General features: G+C 40.1%; 1 protein-coding gene and 1 pseudogene across 3 annotated transcripts in view; both read left to right on the top strand.

Moving 5' to 3' along the window:
• Positions 1–3,572, top strand: part of DIAPH3 (diaphanous related formin 3) — a 501,230-nt gene extending 497,658 nt beyond the window's left edge. For both annotated transcript variants that reach the window (XM_084982461.1, XM_084982460.1), the window contains one exon: positions 2,346–3,572. In XM_084982461.1, the coding sequence (XP_084838587.1) occupies positions 2,346–2,608 (263 nt within the window). In that variant the 3' untranslated portion in view covers positions 2,609–3,572. The remainder of the gene's footprint in view (positions 1–2,345) is intronic.
• Positions 3,573–15,973: 12,401 nt separating this feature from the next.
• LOC146398607 (peroxiredoxin-6 pseudogene) lies at positions 15,974–17,640 on the top strand (annotated as a pseudogene). Its single transcript, XR_014820049.1, has one exon. The product of XR_014820049.1 is annotated as a peroxiredoxin-6 pseudogene (transcript).
• The last annotated feature ends 499 nt before the right edge of the window (positions 17,641–18,139 follow it).

The following is an 18,139-nucleotide window of genomic DNA, read 5'->3' as shown; positions in this document are numbered from 1 at the left end:
TCTCTAGAGACAGCCTTTGGCTCCTGCCCCTGATTTACTCAGTAACTAACTCTAAGCAAATGACTTAACCTCCTTTTGCCTTTACTCTCAACCTATAAAATGAGGATAGGGATGTTAAAGTGCATCAAATGCTTTAGAAATAAAGGTGCTACCTAAATACAAGCTATGAATAAAATGATATTTCAGCCTTCACTGGTATGGTCACCAGAAACACCGAAAGGTCAGAGCATCTGAAAAAGCCTTGGGTAGTAGAAGGCTTCCTTGGAAAGCTTGGAAGGAAGAAGGGAAAGACCAGTTCTTGGAAGGAATGGTCACCCACGTTCTTTCCTTCAGTTCTCACAAGTACTCTTTGAGGTTGATTATTAGAACCTGAGACTCAAAGAAACAAGGTAACCTGTTAAAGCCAAGGGATGGAGCGTCGATTTCAACCCAGATTTTACTTAAAAATCTCACGCTCTTTTCCACTTTGCTACACATGGAATTGGGCTTGCTACACCACAGCCAGGAAAGGTATGGAATACTTTCTTTGTGTATATGATAGACCCATATTTTAGCCAAATTAATCTCATCTCTGTTCTCAAAAAATGTACTGAGAGTTACCCAGCAGTGGAATAAGCTAGTTTGTCACAGATACCATCATGGTGGAATCATTTAAAAGAAATCAAGTGGCAAGAAAAGATAGGAACATTTGGGGAAAGGAACGGTAAGCTGTCCAAAAATTTGCACTAAGCTGCAATGCAGTTTTCAAACACTTTGGGCCAGGAGGGTGGGTGCTAGGGGGAAAAAAAAAGAAAAGAAAGAAGAAAAAAACTTGTGTGGTCACGGGAACTGTAGTTGTCTGCTGTGCTTTTCACTGCAAACATAACATGTACATTATAAACTATAGAGGATAAACTGCTCTAAGAGAAAGTCACTGCTCTGTTAGATTTTGACTTTTGAGTAACAGTTGCCCACCTGATAGAGAAAATGATAGGAAAAGTGTATTTATTTTCTTCCAATAGCTAAAAGGTGATCAGACTTCTAAAATTTGTTGAGATTGTTCAGGAAAGTGTGTGAAATACTCATCCATCACCAGAAGCCCCTGGTCAAGAAATGACAGTGCAGTAAATATCTTCAGCAGCCACCTTTTAATGTGCAAGCTGTTTTCAGTTGGAGTTTTCAGCACTCACATAAAACACACTGTCATGAGTGACTGCTTGTGCTCCACAGTCATCACTATTGGGATAATGGGACATCGCTCAGAGAATAACCAAAAAACTTTAAATGTCATGTCAAGTTTGTTGAAGCCATTCTCATGCCCCGTTCAAGGTTACATGAAGATTGAGGGCATTTTTTTTTTTTTTTTTTTGAGTTTGAGTTTGAGATCTGTGAGAGAGATCACTCATAAGGCCCTGCAATGCAAGAGTCAAGTTAATTAAAAGGAAATCTACTGCTCTTTGCAAAAGCCAATCAGCTATCACCGTTTAGCTATCATACATCTTTCCTCACAGCCTGGATCAGTTGGGAGCACTGTCGCCTACAATGAAAAACTATCTGAATGTGTATAGGTTACAGGTCTTTATGAATACATGTGTATGTATATGACAAAGTATGACATTATTTCGATTTGTTCGGAACTTTTAACCATTTCCCTGGTTAACATGGGTTCAATATTTCTTTTAAGGGAAAGCACTGAATTTTAAAATTACTCTTAGAAACTTTCCTCCTTGTATTTACATGAAAAGGAAATTAATTGTGTTCTTATTTCAAACTAATGGGTCATGGAGTGCGAAAATAAATCCTTTGCCTAGTGCATATTTACTGAGCATCTACTTTGCTCCATGGCATCCTAGGCATTGACATTACAGAAGCATTTAGAACAATCTTCTTGCTGTCTCAGAGCCTATCCTACATTCTAGTGAAGAGACAGACAACAAACAAGTAAGCAAGTATATGATATGATGTGTCCAATGATTTTAAGTCCCATGAAGGGCAGGATGAGGCTAAGATAGATGGGTGAAAAGGTGAGCGCTGTTTTAGATGGATAGTCAGAGACAGCCTCTCTTGATAGCATTGGGGCAGAGATCTGAATGAAATACAGGGCCAATCCTGAGTGATGGGTGTTTCAGGTGCAGAAGAAGTAGGAAATAAACATTAATGCTAATGAAATGGTCGTCTCTTTATGTTTTTTAGCTTTTTCTTAACCTCTGTGTGTTTATTTTAAATCTGCCTTCCTCTATTGAATATTTTTTAGTTTAGTCTAAGAGGACTTGTTTGTTGCGAATAATTATTTGAATGTTTCATAATGTGAACAGTCCTTGCTTATCACAGTGATAAGTTTTATGTTTCTTTCTTCCTTCCTGTAGAAAATCAGAAGTTGCAGTTGACAGAAGGGTCACGTTCACACTACAATATCAATTGCAACTCAACAAGGACTCCAGTCGCCAAGGAGCTTAATTATAATCTAGACACTCACACGTCTACAGGGAGGATCAAGGCAACTGAGAAGAAGGAAGCCTATAATGTAGAAAGCAGCAGAAAAAAGGAAATGGAACTTCTTGGCTCTGTTTCTAAAAACGAATCCATTCCTGAAGTTGAAGCCCTGCTGGCAAGATTACGAGCTTTATAAATTAAACTGGTAAAAAATGATTAAGCCAAATATAAAGCCATGCTTTAAGCTATAACATTTGAAAAAATTGCTTTCTATACAAGTACTTTATATAGTTTTAAATTATGATATATATTAGAAAAGTAAAGCTAAATACATGATTGCTGTGCTTTTCCTATGTACTTGAGGTTTGGGCTTATTCAAGATTGTAATGGGCTTTAATGCTTTTTTATTGTCTCCTGGTGTTCATATGTTCTATATTTGGTGGTTGAATTATACATAATGCTTTAGAGAGCAGGTAGGTAGCCATGTGTTCAGCAATGTGTCCTTAAGAAAATACCATCTAAGTCACAGTAATTTTCACTTTACTATTTTCAACATTAATGAACACTAAATCATCAACCTCAAGTCTTGCTACATATCCCTGTATATTCCATGTATGTTATTTATATAGGACCAGGTTTCTCCTTCATTGGAATCTGTATGCTATCAACGTAGCAGGGAAAACAAAAATATAACAGATCGGTGAGGAAATGATGGGTAAGCTCATTATCATCATTGTTGAATTCATGTTAATTAGACCCTGTAGGAGACTATATGGCAATTGAGCACATTTCCAAAAATGATGAAACAGGAATGTACACACTCTATTTGCAGAATGCACACGCCTTTGTATAAAGTGTTGTACACAGCATTCCAGCACTGCCTCAACTTTTAGCCAAGAGAGCGTTTTTTACCCCTTGTTGATTATGATTCTGGGATCACAATTGCCATTTTGAAACAACCCAAGTCACGAATTTTTTTTTTTTTAATTTCTGTGAACAAACTTGAAATTTTACTTTCTTTGATCTGCAAAGATCTGAAGTGTTTCAAGGAAAGTGTTCCTATGCATATGTTGCAGTATTACCTCATTTGGGGCATCAAATTAATGCTGTTAATTCTATATCAAAGAAAATAAACTTACTTGCACTAAATGAAATAAAAACGCCTCTTTTTTGTAATTAGCATATTCTGTGGATAAGCTGGAAACAGACTGTGCTGTGCAGTCTATCTAAGCGTCTCTTTTGGTTTATGATGTATGGGAAGCAAGTGACTGCTCTTTTACCTTCAGTTAAAAGGCAGTTATATGGAACTAGTCTGGCAGGTCCACTGCTTTTTATTTCCTTGTTTAAGTTGCCACCTCCCTTCAGCTCCAAGTTAATGAAGTCAATTAATTAGAACTATGAACCAAGCCTTGTTTATAGACATTGGGGAACAGAGTGTTATCCATAGCCAAGATGGAATTAAATTGTTCTCATCCATACTGCTGTAATGTGCATTTTGCCCTCCAGTTGCAGTTCCTACTTTCCTGAGAAGAAATCTTAAAAATCAGGAAAGGCAAAGGACATTTACACATTTTAGCAGACAGGAGCCCTAACAACAAAGAAAGAAGTCAAATGAAAGAATTCTGTCTGTTCTTTGCCTAATTTTGCAAAGACTTGTGACTTTTGGAAACAAAACTGAAACTCAGCCCTAGTTTGGACACACCAGATGGCAGGTAAATAGTCTGTCAACACAGGGCCAGGGAGCAGACACAGGGGAGAAGCAGCCTGCCCAGTGAAGGGAAGTGAAGATGACACAGCCTCCCAGGGGCAGAGGAAATCAGGGAGGTCCCGAAACCGAGCAATCAGACCCCAGAGCATCTGTCTGCAGAGGCTGAAGGACAACCTTCAGGCGAGGGCCAGGAGCCAGGGGCTAGCAAAGCAGAGCACACCTGTCCCGCCTCCCCCTGGCTGAGGCAGCCTGTTCTGAACTGGCCTGAATGGGACTGTAGCCATGAGGAAGCAACCACAATTCAGAGTTGACAGAGGTAAGAACCAGCCAAGAAATATCGCTTTCTGTTTGCATATATTTCTTTGAGAAAATTTCCCTTCAACAGTAGGCTGGGGGGTGTAATGAGAGCTTTAAAATTCATAATGTTCCTTTAGCCAACTGTAGGTTAAAACTATAGTGATGGCCGTTCCTTTGAATGCAGACAGTGACATACACTTTTGTGTTTCTGAGCAAATAGACTTTGTTCATTTGAATTATCGGATAAAAGGCCAACTCAAAACTACTGACATAGCTCAGTGCTCTGACGAGGATGTTCTTTCCAGGCTGGTGACAAGCCCCAGACATATTCCCCTCCCCTTTCTCTCACGTCAGGGGAGAGAATTTGGCAAGAACACACACAACTAACTGATCACTGAGTTGTCCAAAAGCAAAGACCAGCTGCTAGCATGCTTCCTAATCAAACATATAAAGTAATTTGAAATAAAGCAAAGCAGGGACTTCCCACTGTGGCTCAGTGGTAACAAACCCAACTAGTATCCATGAGGATGCAGGTTTGATCCCTGGCCTCACTCAGTGGGTTAAGGATCCAGCATTGCCGTGAGCTGCAGTGTAGGTCCGTAGAAATGGCTTGGATCTGCATTGCTGTGGCTGTGGTGCAGGCCGGCAACTGGAGCTTTCAATTCGACCCCTAGCCTGGAAACTTCCATATGCTGCAGGTTTGGCCATAAAAAGAAAAAAGAAAAAAAAAAGAAAAGCAATCTAAATCTAATCATATAGCATATATAGCATGTATGTCCTTTTGTTAACATTTGAATATTTAAACAATATGCCAAACACCTAATGTTTACATGAAGAATTAAACGTTTAAATCATTTCTATGAAAATTTTCTACTAAGTCTAGAAAATGCAATTATTTATACTAAGTAACTCCAAAAACTCTTTCAGTTGTTACCATACTATTTATTCAAAAACGGGAGTTTTTAATGAATTCAAGATGTTAGTTTAGCCACAGATGATTATTTCCTGGGTGATTCATTCTTATTTTGAAATATCATAATCCAATATAAATCAGAGTTTACTGGTTCAAAACTAAATCTATAATATACATATCTAATATACATGCTACATTTCATCTTACTAATTAAATTCTCATTTAGAGATAAGCATAAATGGACTGGGAGCATATTTGGTGATTAGGTTTTTGACAACTTTTTGTACAGAGTATAACTTCTGGGAAGTTGTAGGACCTTATAGATAAACTGCTGATATGAATGAAAATGTTAAAAATACATTGTCTTTTTTTCTTCATATCAATTATTACAAATATTGAGATCTAGAAATTGTAGCTGGCGGTGACCCAGTCCTCTTTTTTGTCTGCTGAATTGTTGCATTGTAGCTGTTACATGCCCTTGCCAGGAATGACTGTTCTTAAAACATGTCCCAGGGCCAAACTGTTCAACCATTTTGCACAAGAGCTACTGTTTGGCAAAACACGAGGAGCTGCCAGAAAACCACAGAGACTGGATGGCATTTCAGAATTGAATCCAAATCTTCCCATAAAATGAAAATAATGGAACCTTAAACCATAAAATTTCATTCTTCCTAAGTAGACCATTGCCTTTTACTATAGGTATAAAGGAGGAGGTTATGGCTAGGGTGGGATGGGGTCTGGGATAGAATGAAAGTTAGCTGTGCCCCTAATTGTATTTGGCTGTGGTGGTCTTGGTCCCTTTGTCTCCCACTCACCTCATTAGATTTGTGTCATATTTGGCTTCAACCATACTCTCCCTTCAGCATCTCCAGGAGACAAGAAATTGAAAGAAATCTTGATTTATTTCAGGAAACCTTAAAATGATAGACTTTCCCCTTCAGCTATCCATTTTAAAATTGCAACCATTGGATTAAGAAGATGTGGTACGTGTATACAATGGAATACTACTCAGCCATAAAAAAGAATGAAATAAAGCCATTTGCAGCAACATGCATGCAACTAGAGACTCTCAAACTAAGTGAAGTAAGTCAGAAAGAGAAAGACAAGATAACGTATCACTTATATGTGGAATCTAAAGTATGGCACAAATGAACAGAAACAGACTACAAAACAAACAGAAACAGACTCACAGACACAGAAAACAGACTCATTGCTATGGGGGAGGGAGGAGGGAATGGGATGGACAGAGAGATTTGATTGGCAGAGGCAAACTTACATTTAGAATGGATAAGAAAGGAGGTACCGCTGTACAGCACAGGAAACTATATCCAACTCTTGGGATGGAACACAATAGAAGATGATATAAGAAAAAGAATGTACACATTATGTATGACTGGGTCACAATGTTGTACAGAAGAAATTGACATAACACTGTGAATCAACTATTCTCTAAAAAAAATTTTAAATTCCAACTATTGGATAAAAAATGTTTTGAAAATTCCAGAAATTACCTCCTTCCTTTGACTATCAGCAACATCCCCCAGCTTTCTGCAGATCTATGTTGTTACACCTTTTATACTATTTGAAATTGCAATTTTTAAAAGGCATTCTGATGGTGAATTGGAAGCCAAAATTTTGAATTATCTCTTCAGGGGCACCTATTTATTTTTTTACAACAGCCTTTTAACATAGGTGAGTCTATTTTGTATCTTTGCTTTTCTTTTTTAATTGTATCTAAAGTTTGATACAAAATTTTTCTCTTGGCACTTTTATTCAACGTCATGTTTGGATTAAAAGCCTATTTATAAAAATTTCTCCTTTTTCCTTTTTTTCTATGGATTACTAAAAATTTATTTAAAGATGAATCTCCACTGACAATCCAATCTTAATATTTTATTTGTAATCTGACTGGGTGTGACTGATGGTCAAACAGGAAGAAGTTGTAATAAAATAATGAAACAGATTGAAACATGCATTCTGGTGAATTATTTCTTGAAAGGAGACCAAGTCTTCAGATGGGTATATTCCAGTTAATTTTACCCCAAACTGTTTGCATAGGCATGCTGATTCTGGTACAACAGATCTATCTTTGCATTAAAAAAAGTATATTAACCATAAATATTTAATAACATAACTTAATACACTTAATAACACGTATAAAGGCAAATTATAGTTTGTACACATATGGTAATAATATGGACATTTTATTTACGTGCTTCACCATAAAGTTCAATATGTATAAAGCATTCCTTAAAATATATCAAAATTTGGCAACAAAATTTAGACCTTATTGGGGGGGGACAAATTAGGAGGTTGAGATTAACACTACTATATATAAAACAGATAAACCAATGAGGACCTACTGTATTGCACAGGGAACCATACTCAATATTTTGTAATAACCTATAAAAGGAAAAGAATCTGAGAAAGAATATATATGTATAACTGAGTCACTTCACTGTATACCTGATACTAACAACATTGTAAATCAACTAAAGTTCAATTAAAAAATAATAATGAAAAAATTTAGACCTCATTATTACATTACCCCACCTCTGAGAGAAGCTTGATTTTCAAATGAAGTATTTTTCCCTTCTCTTGGACACAAATACTTAGCTTTTTCCATGCAAAAACAAATAGTTGCCTAAGGAAAGCAAACAGGTGCCTCTCCAGCCTGGGGGGAAAAAAAAAGCGCATTTCTTTGGAGCGTCTCATCTTGACTCCTTTCCTTAATGACCTATACGAGGGCCATTCTGACAGCTGTGAGAACCATGACCGACATCCCACACCTGTGGCCTACCCAGTGCATAAGAGTCCAATTTGACTGTGATAATAAATAAAACCTTGTCGTGCAATTATAGGATGTTTGGCAAGGACAAGAATTAAGGCACTTTTATAACTCCCCAAGGAATCTGGTGATATTTCTAACGTGGTCTCACACATCATTCTGTCCTGCCTGACCTTCCTTGTATCGCTCTCCTGAATTATGGCTTGTACCCGTTACCCTCCCCTCCTTCCACAGCCTCTCCCCCAAATAAAGGATCACTGACCCAAAGAAAACAAATCCTTTTTTTTTTTTTAACTTTATAAGAAAGTCAGTTAAAATGTCCTGGAACTCACTCCATATGTTTTCTGCAGAACATTTACTGCCTCCATTAGATTAAATGACAACTGTCTCACATTATGAAATGACAACTGAAGGGCTCTTAGAGATTACAAGACCTCATCAAGAAGTGTCCAGGTTCATTCCTTAATAACTTCTGGGTCCCAGGATGTTACAGGAAACATGTATTCCCCAAGTGGACCAGTGTCCCACCCACTTTTTCCACGAGCAGTTCCTTTATCCTGACACACTTGGGACAGTTGCCTCTCCAGCACATCCTTGTGACTCTACCTAGAAAGGGAGTATTTTGATACGTTGTAATAGCTATCCTCATCCTTTCCAGAGAAGCTTAACAGCTTCTGTCTGAGTCTAAGGAGAACATGCTTATATAAGAACAGGCACAATTCAAGGACACCGTTAAGCATAAAGATATTAGTGGCTCAAGGGAGCATCAGCCATGCCTGTGGAGACCAGATGCCCTTTACAAGGAGGGTGACCTTGGTTCGGATGACTGGCCTTCAGGCATGCCCCAGGTAGAGCACGAGGATGGCGAAATTTGACTTTGATAAGCCCCAATGTTCCTGAAAAGCTGGGCTTTTCCCATCCTTATGGCTCCTCCTCTCTCCTTGAACCTCCTTTGTGTTCTTCAGATGGATGGTAGCAGCAGTGGTACCCTTCACTGAGGACTCGTGCATTTTACAGCTGAACTATAAGTGTTGAAGGCCTGCTGATGGAGAATTCAGAAGCAACACAGAGAGGAATTCTATGCCCACACATTGAACTAAACCCTATATCAGACCCTCCTTTTGTTCTTTATGGTCAAAGACCATGTCACTGCCACCCTGTCTCCAGGGGGAGCCAATTACCCTTCAAGGCTGAGGTCAGAACATGGACAGAAATCCCTTTTCTCTATCCTCCTGCAGAGTTGGCATTTTGAAAACATGTCACAAAACTCTGAGTAGAAAGGCAGAGGGATAGATAGAGGCAGGAAGAAATATAAAGTCATATATAAAGACATCCAAGCTGATAAACAGTAGTTCTCATCCTCCACAGCGACACCCCCTCCCCATGTTGAGGAGAAGCTGGTGAGTTCAGTCCTCTGGCAGGACAGCACATGAGGTTGGGTCTAGTGGCCAGTTTCTGGGAAACAACCCCACCCTCTTAGAGCTTCTGCTGTCCTACAGAATGGCAATCACCGATTCAATCCCAGAATTGTGCCCCACATACCCACTGGGATTGTCTGGGCCTTTTGACCTTTCCTAAAACTTAGAAACAAAACATCAGGCCTTGCCTGGACTGTATAGTGTCATCAACCAACACTCTACAGATGCTGGGTTTGATGTCTCTGTGGATAGGCAGTTAGGGTTCCATGGCTGTAAGCTTCATGGTGCTCAAAAGCACTCATCTGCGGAAGCCATTCACCAATGGGCTGATGATGCACAGACTGGAAGGTGTAGGTGGGGACAGAGGCCATGCACACACATGGAGACTGAGGAGGAAGGCAGAATAGGATGCCTGGGATCAGAGGAAGCTTGCTGAGCAGGGCAAGAAGGGAGCTGTCCATGGTGAGGCCTGGGAGCAATATGGATGCACAGTGTGTCTTCATTCAGAGCAAGGGTAGACTCAGAGGACAGAAGAGCTGCCTTCAAACCCTTGAAAAGGAAAAGACAAGGAACTCATCCTATGTGTCTCCTGAGGAAAGAGCTGGGGCCAAGAGTATAAGGAAAAGCATTTTAACCATGGAGCTGCCCAAGAGTGAGAGGCTGTCCTTCAAGATTATGAAGTCATGGAGTCTTAGAGTTCAAGCAAGTTAAAGTGCAGTTGATTTACAATGCTGTACCAATTCTGCTGTACAGCAAAGTGACACAGTCATACATATATACACATATATGTATATACATTCTTTTTGAAATCTTTTTTAAAAATTTTAATTAAAGTATAACTAATTTACAATGTTGAATGTATAAGCAATGAGGTCTTCTTGTATAGCACAGTGAAACATTACCAGTCTCTTGGGATAGAACATGAGGGAAGATATTATGAGAAAGAGAGTGTGAATATACGTGTGACTGTGTCACTTTGCTGTACAGCAGAAATTGGCACAACATTGTAAATCAAGCAAGTTCTTATAAGGGACATTGGAGTCATCACATTCAAGCCCCTGATTCTTCATCTGAGGGGTGATGGGGTTTTCTTCCCACGAGGGTCTCCAGTCTCCTTGCTCTTTGTACCCTGTCTCATCACACAGCCTCCCTCCCCAGGTTACCTCAGCAAGCAAAGGCCAGTCTCAGTTTGACTGGGAGATAATAAAGGAATCTATTACTCAGGTAGAAGGTTGGCAGACACGAGCCCCGAGGACTTTATCACTAAGAATCTGTGTTCCGTACATTATGAAATCATAAGTAGGCACCCTCGCCCTGGGCTTATCACCGTCATGCCATCACAATTCTGCTTGCTTATCTCTTTGAGGGACATGAAAACTGTCTTGGTTTATTCACGGACCTGTACCAGGTCTTGCAACTGAAATAAATCAGTCCTACCCTAGAAAGAAAGGGTCTGGAAAGGGAAAAAGGCTAGCAGGAAAGAATAGCTGCCAAGGATCTGAGCTGCTGTGTTGCCTCGGTCTGAGCCATAGAACAGCTTACCCCTGGCATGTGGAATTGTGGTGCCAAAGACACTCAACACGGGCAACACACTGTGCTCAGCACGTTATTTACGTGTCTTATCTCACTTTGTGTGTACAACTATCTCATGAAGAGGAGTTCATTCTGGATCCAATTTTGTCAGTGAGTGAGTAGAGAAGTTAAGTAATTTATCCATGGTCACACAGCCAGAAAGGAGTGAACGCAGAATTTAAAATCTAAGCATTCCAAAACTCCAAACCCTGCGATGTTCAGTTATACTCTTAAGCTATGCTGTCTCCCTGAGCGGTTCTAAAATGCCATCTAGAAAATCACGAGGGTGAGACTCAAACACCTCGCCTGCCGCATGTTTTGCAGACAGTTTTGTAGTTGCCCTTAGAGATGACACCACTCAGCTCATTTATTTTGTTTCCAAATGCTATGATTTCCCAGAATCTTCAAGACCTACATATCAGAGATGAAAATAGACAATCTTATAAAGTGTTTTCTCATTTGAATTCCTGTCATCAATGCTTCTCTTTGAGTGCAATATGGTCAAATAATCACACATAATAAATATAAGGTGACTAAGTTTAAACAGGACCATTTGCTGCCATCGTTGGTCAAAATGACCAACAGTTGACAGGAATGTTGAGTCCTTGGAGGCTGGTTGACTTTCCAGGCACTGCTCCCACTAGGAATGCTTTTTCTGCACAGATGAACAGCTTGTCAAGCCCTCCGTGTTTTGAAGACTCGTGAGGTTTCTGTAAGTATGGTATGTACAAAAGATGAGTTCTTCCCAAACCGTTAGCCTCTCAGCAAAATAACAATGTACATCATTTTTGTTTTTCCCTTGGCTTTCTTTTTTCTTTCTGAATTTAGGGGGAAATGGAAGTATAATGCATAAGTTGTAACTTTGACAAGACTTATTTTTGGCCAACACAATAACCTTGTTTAAAATAGGCTGAATTCTTTTGAGTTTGGGGGATTTTTTAAAGCAAATTCAGAATGTGTAAAGGGTTTAGAAGCTAGTTCACTCATCAAGTTATTTCTCATACTGTTGATTAGTAGTAAGCTGTGCATTTTGGAATAGCATTTTGAGAGATTTCTGAATTCCATCATTTGAATGAGCAGCAACTTATATCCCAGTCATACTGAAGATAAGAGATTTAATGTAGATGAATTGAACTTGGTATTAGCCTCCCACAAGTATGCTGTTTGCATTCTGTAGCCGGTAAGACTAACAAATAAATAATTTAATTTTTTAAAAGACAACTTAAATGAAAAGCAAACTTGCCTGTTATTACCAAAGCACTCCAGTATAAGGTTTCTAGCTGCCCATTTTTTGTTTTCAAGTCTAATCATCCTAAAGATAAAAGTTACTGATATTTTCTCTACACACAAATCTAGTGGTATGCATATCCATTATCTGACTTGCTTACAGGAAACAAGGGCTATGTTTTGTTAATTACTATATCTTTAGTGTCCTGTAGGATGCCATAAAGCTCAATACGATTAATTTCGACTGTGTTGAAAATAATTAATGAACAATTTGTTTAATGAGAGAATGGTCTTTGTTTCCTCTTAGACAACTTTTACCTTTTTCCTAAAGTATTGTGTATATGAAATGTAAATTAGAGGCAGGGGCTCATTTATAAGCTGCTCAGATGTCAAACCTTACCATAAACTCACTCATTCAATAATGCCAGGGACTCTGCTAAGTACTGAGGATACGAGGCTCAGCAAACAGGGACCCTGCCCTTGAAGTGCATATAATATAACGGAGGAGAAAAACAAAATGTTAGTGTGCTTGGTATAGGCTGTAGGCAAATACTACGGGGGGCTAAATGTGCTGATGGGGATCAGGGAAGCTTTCATGGGTAGTGATTTAAGCTCAAGTAGAGAGGATGGTCAAAACAAGGCCGGAAGAGAGAATGCCAGGTAGAGGGAACAACATGGACAGAAGCTTTGATGATGGAGACAGCATGAAGTTCTCATTTGAGGGCACAGAATATGTCTGAGGCTGAGCAGAATTTAATCAAAGAAAGGAAAAAAAATGGAAATAATGCCATTTGCAGCAACATGGGCGCAACTAGAGATTCTCATACTAAGTGAAGCAGGTCAGAAAGAGAAAGACAAATACTATATAATATCTTACATGTGGAATCTAAAATGTGGCACAAATGAACCTATCTACAAAACAGAAACAGACTCACAGACATGGAGAGCAGATTTATGGCTGCCAAGTGGGAGGGGGAGGGAAAAGGATGAACCGGGAGTTTTGGGTGGTAGATGCAAACTATTACATTTATAATGGATAAGCAACAAAGATCTACTGTATAGCACAGGGAACTATATCCAATCTCCTGGGATAGGCCACAATGGAAAATAATATTTAAAAAAATATATATATATACATATATATATGTATATCTGAGTCACTCTGCTATACAGCAGAAATTGGCACAACATTGTAAATCAACTACACTTAAAAATAGAAGCAAATCAACCCAGAATACTGCTGCTTCCTACATAGCACAGAGACACATACATTTTTCTTGAACCATTGGAACTTTTTAAAAAAATTGACAGAAGGTTGTATAAATTTTGTTGAGCCACCTACAAAAGGAAAATACTAACAATTACTACGGCATCAAACATCCATAAGTTTTGATTCATCTTTAAAAGCAAAACATAACTAAATTAGGAGGCTTCAAATTTTTATTAATTTTACATGCATCAAGATTTATATTTAAGGAATTCCAAGGTGAACATCTGTTACTATATTAATTACTGCAAAAATTAGCCTGCACAAATTATCTTGGTATTGAAGGCAAGCATATCACCTTCCTACTTGGTACATTTTCAGTATATGCTTTCATGTGTTTATTTTAGAAAATAACCATAGCGCTTTAGATTAAGTCTGTCACTCTAATTTTTAACACCACTGGTACATGCCATTAGATCAGCCACATCACTGCGGGATGTACATTCTTTAGAAATGAGGGGGAGAAAAAAATAAGAATATGTAGAAATAAGCAATTTGTCTGATTTTTAGAGAACCCTTTTTTTTTTCTCCATAGATGCATACTTTTCTGACAAATACTAACAGGGATGTTTTGTCTAAAATCCATGCAAGCAAGGTTGTACCCACTGGAGAGCTTCCAAAGACAGTAATTTTCAAACAATAGAGCCCCAAAATGCATAGATCAGCCAACTAATTTATGCTTCATCAATTTTATACACCCAGAAAGCGTGAAACTTTAGTATGATCTCACCAAAGTCAAATATGCCAAATAGAAGCTACCAAAACAGGCCTGGTGCTTTCATCTAAACAGGCTTCTGTCATGCTGCCTTAGAGCACTCAGTGTATTCTGAAAGGGCAGGGCAGCCAAGCTCCTATGCACATGTTTTACTAGACAGCAGAGAGCTTCAGAGTGTCTCTCAAAGCCTAGGCACCCAATTTGATTAATGTATAGCTTTATTTCACTTCAGGGGTGAAGCACTAGAGGTAAAAAAAAGACCTTAAGCTCATTTGACAACTGTAAAGGTCACAGAGGGCAGGATGGTAGGTAACATGAAGTTGGCAGGGAGGCAGAGACCCTGCCTTCAGAATGCAAGGCAGAGGTTCCAGGGGTGAGGTGCCAGGTGGGCTGCCAGCCATTGAGGGTTTGAGACAAAGGAAAAGGGGCAATGGAAACATGAGCCTTAGAACCCCCAATTTTCCCATTGTTCTCTCCTGCTTTGGTGACAAACTTGCACTTCAGTTCTCAGCTTTCCCTATAGTGAGGTCACTCAGAATATGAGCACAAATCATGTCTGCTCTCCCAGGCCTGACCTCAAGAACCTCCCTCATTCCTTCCTCCACGGTCTTTTCTCCTTTAAGCTGCTGACCCCATACTCTTCCTACCTCCCCACCCACAGCAACTCCAAAGCCGGATGCTGAGAGGGCAAAGGCACCACCAGCCTGAGCCCTGAATGACTTAAAGTATTCTGCCTCCACCTCCATGCCAACCTCAAACTGCTCTAGGAAGTTAACTGCCACTATGTTGAGCCCTGAGCCTTTGGGTCTCTTTGTCTTGCGTACCCTAACTCAAAGAGAGGCAAATTCTCAAGAGCTGCACATAAAACCCTGAAAATGAAATTTTTCTCTCTAATGACTTTCTGTAAAGTCCTTTTCAGACAAATCCTTAAACACTGTGTGGTGTTTCACCCATGAATGTCAGATTTACCTCATTAGTTAATTTGATCTCCTGGGTGCGAAACTGTTCGTCTTTTCACTCTGTGTGTTACAGAAGCACACTCTGTGGGGGTACATCTCAGATGCCAAGAGTTAAGCAGAGCAGCATTTTCCACTAAAACCATTTGGTTTGTTACAATTATGGATGTAAATGTGATCTGAAAGCTGAAACTGCAGTTTTTGAAAGTGCAAAAATAGCAGGAACAAGTCATACATTTAGAGGAAACAAAAGGTTTAAAACAACAGTTATAACAAAAACTAAATGATATGTGCTGTTCCAGAATAGGCTGCAGGAATTTCAGATCTGTTGTCTCCTCTTTTGATGGTTCTTCTTGAGCCTGTCTCATATGTCACCCAGGTACAGCTGAGTCTAATCCCAGCATACAGCAGCTTAAGGTGGGGACCTCAATTCCCCAATCAGGAATCAAACCCAAGCCATGGCAGTGAGACCACTGGATCTTAACCACGGGACCACAAGGGCAGTGGGCTTGCAGCAGGACCTTGGTTCTTGTGATCTTTGAAGAAAGAATTAAACAAAGTAGTGAAGATGATGGAGTGTTTATAAGATACTTAGTACAAGTGCAAGAACATATGGGCAGGCTCAGAGTGAGCTGCACACTAAAGGGGCAGTTTAAATCACCTATAAGGAGGTATTCCTCCCCGCAACACCTATAAGGCTAGAACCAGCCATCCGTTAGCTGTCGCTGCTGGGCTTCTTCATCTTCCCGCGTCACTGCTGCCGCCATGCCCGGAGGTCTGCTTCTCGGGGACGAGGCTCCCAACTTCGAAGCCAATACTACCATCGGCCGCATCCGTTTCCATGACTATCTGGGAGACTCATGGGGCATTCTTTTCTCCCACCCTCGGGACTTCACCCCAGTGTGCACCACAGAGCTTGGCAGAGCGGCCAAGCTGGCACCAGAATTTGCCAAGAGGAATGTTAAGATGATTGCCCTTTCAATAGACAGTGTCGAAGACCATCTTGCCTGGAGCAAGGATATCAATGCTTACAATGGTGAGGAGCCCAAGGAAACGTTACCTTTTCCCATCATTGATGATAAGAGTCGGGACCTTGCCATCCAGTTGGGTATGCTAGACCCAGCAGAAAAGGACGAACAGGGCATGCCTGTGACAGCTCGTGTGGTATTTATTTTTGGTCCCGATAAAAAGCTGAAACTGTCCATCCTCTACCCAGCTACCACTGGCAGAAACTTTGATGAGATTCTCAGAGTAATTATCTCTCTCCAGCTGACAGCAGAAAAGAGGGTTGCCACTCCGGTTGACTGGAAGAATGGAGACAGCGTGATGGTCCTTCCAAATATCCCTGAAGAGGAAGCCAAAAAACTTTTCCCTAAAGGAGTCTTCACCAAAGAGCTCCCATCTGGCAAGAAATACCTCCGTTACACACCCCAGCCATAGGCTCTCCAAGGAGTTGGTGCTGGAGCTGCTCATTTAGCACCATGAGCCAGAGGATGCCAGCAGCCCCTCTCATTTTCCTGCAGCAGTTCCATAAAAACATCCTGGTGTGATCTCAGCCAAGGTCTTTAGGTTGCTATACTACTGGCTTATTAAATGAAAATGGCACTAAAAATTCCTTGGGATTCTTTGCTCTGTGCCTTCAGCAGCATTCTCTTCACCTATCAGCTCTCTGCCAACTCTCTGAAATGTGAGGCTCATCTTGTTGGATCTCTGCAGGGTCAATAAGATGGTATCAGTTTATGGTTGAAAAAAATCGGCTTTGCTCCATCAGAGATTGACTATCAGGCTTTTTTGTTTTGTTTTGTTTTGTTTTTTAGCTATTCTAATCAAATCCTCTCTTCTGTTACCCATTTTGGAAAGCAATAGAACGTGGGATTCAACTTCCCTGTACACATCTAAGTACAGAACCTAAGGATGTAGAGTACTCCAGATGTTCTTCAGTATTCCATGTTTTGATCACAGCTGGGAAAAACTTTTTCAATTCTGTACTTTTCCAGTTGATGACTGAAGCTGGGGGAGGGATCTTTAAATACTTTGCTATCAAGAAATTTTTTCAATGAATTTCTGTTGAAAGGGGGCAACTACAGAAAAGGTTCCCCTTCCCTGCCAGGGAGGTGTACCAGAAGGCGTGAGCAGTACAACAGTGCCAGGTGCCTTTCAAAGTATCTCTGGATGTCGGTCTGCTCTATGATGAAGTGCCCATGAAAGTGCACACCTTGGCAAGAGAGGACAATTGGAAATGTTCTACTATAGAATTAGTCATAAGTGGGGGAGGGGGGCTATTTTCTGAATTTTGCTTTTTAGGAATCAGCAAATAAACCCTTTGTTAAAATGCAAAAAAAAAAAATAAATAAATAAATAAATAAATCACCTATAAGGAGGCAGTCTTCCAAGTTCCCTCTCATCTCGCTTGTGTCCCTATTTGTCCTGACTCAGGGCCCTCCCCAGTGTGTGTGTGCATCTTTCCATCAAAATGGATTCCAGCATGAGGGCTTCTGGGAGGTTGGCACCCCCTCCCTTCTGTGACCCCTGAGCATTTTTTCTGCCCATGTGTGGTCTGGGAGGTCTTAACCCCAAGAATGAGAAAAATGTCATCTCCTTCTCTTTCACTCAAGGAGAGCTGTGCTTCTGCTTCTCTCTTCATCTAAAAAGGTCAGCAGGAAATGAGTTCCAGAGACTTGCCTGGGGCGAGCTATCTCCTCCCTCAAGTCATTTATACATATCCCACAAATTTGACTCCAGATGCCTTGAGAAATCATATGGATATTATTTAGGGTCCAGGAAGGAGCTCTGCAGGGCTTCATATGTGGTACACGTAGAAAGATGCCTCTGGTTCCTCTTCACCCTCCATCTCCACCAAATTTCT

The sequence above is a fragment of the Sus scrofa genome, chromosome 11 (genome assembly GCF_054392235.1).
Source record: "Sus scrofa isolate SSC_HxYL_T2T_F1_AM1 chromosome 11, Sscrofa_HxYL_maternal_Yorkshire_Landrace_v2.0, whole genome shotgun sequence".
NCBI lineage: Eukaryota > Metazoa > Chordata > Mammalia > Artiodactyla > Suidae > Sus > Sus scrofa.
Note: the sequence above shows the minus strand (reverse complement) of the source record. Positions and strands in the feature narration are given on the sequence as shown.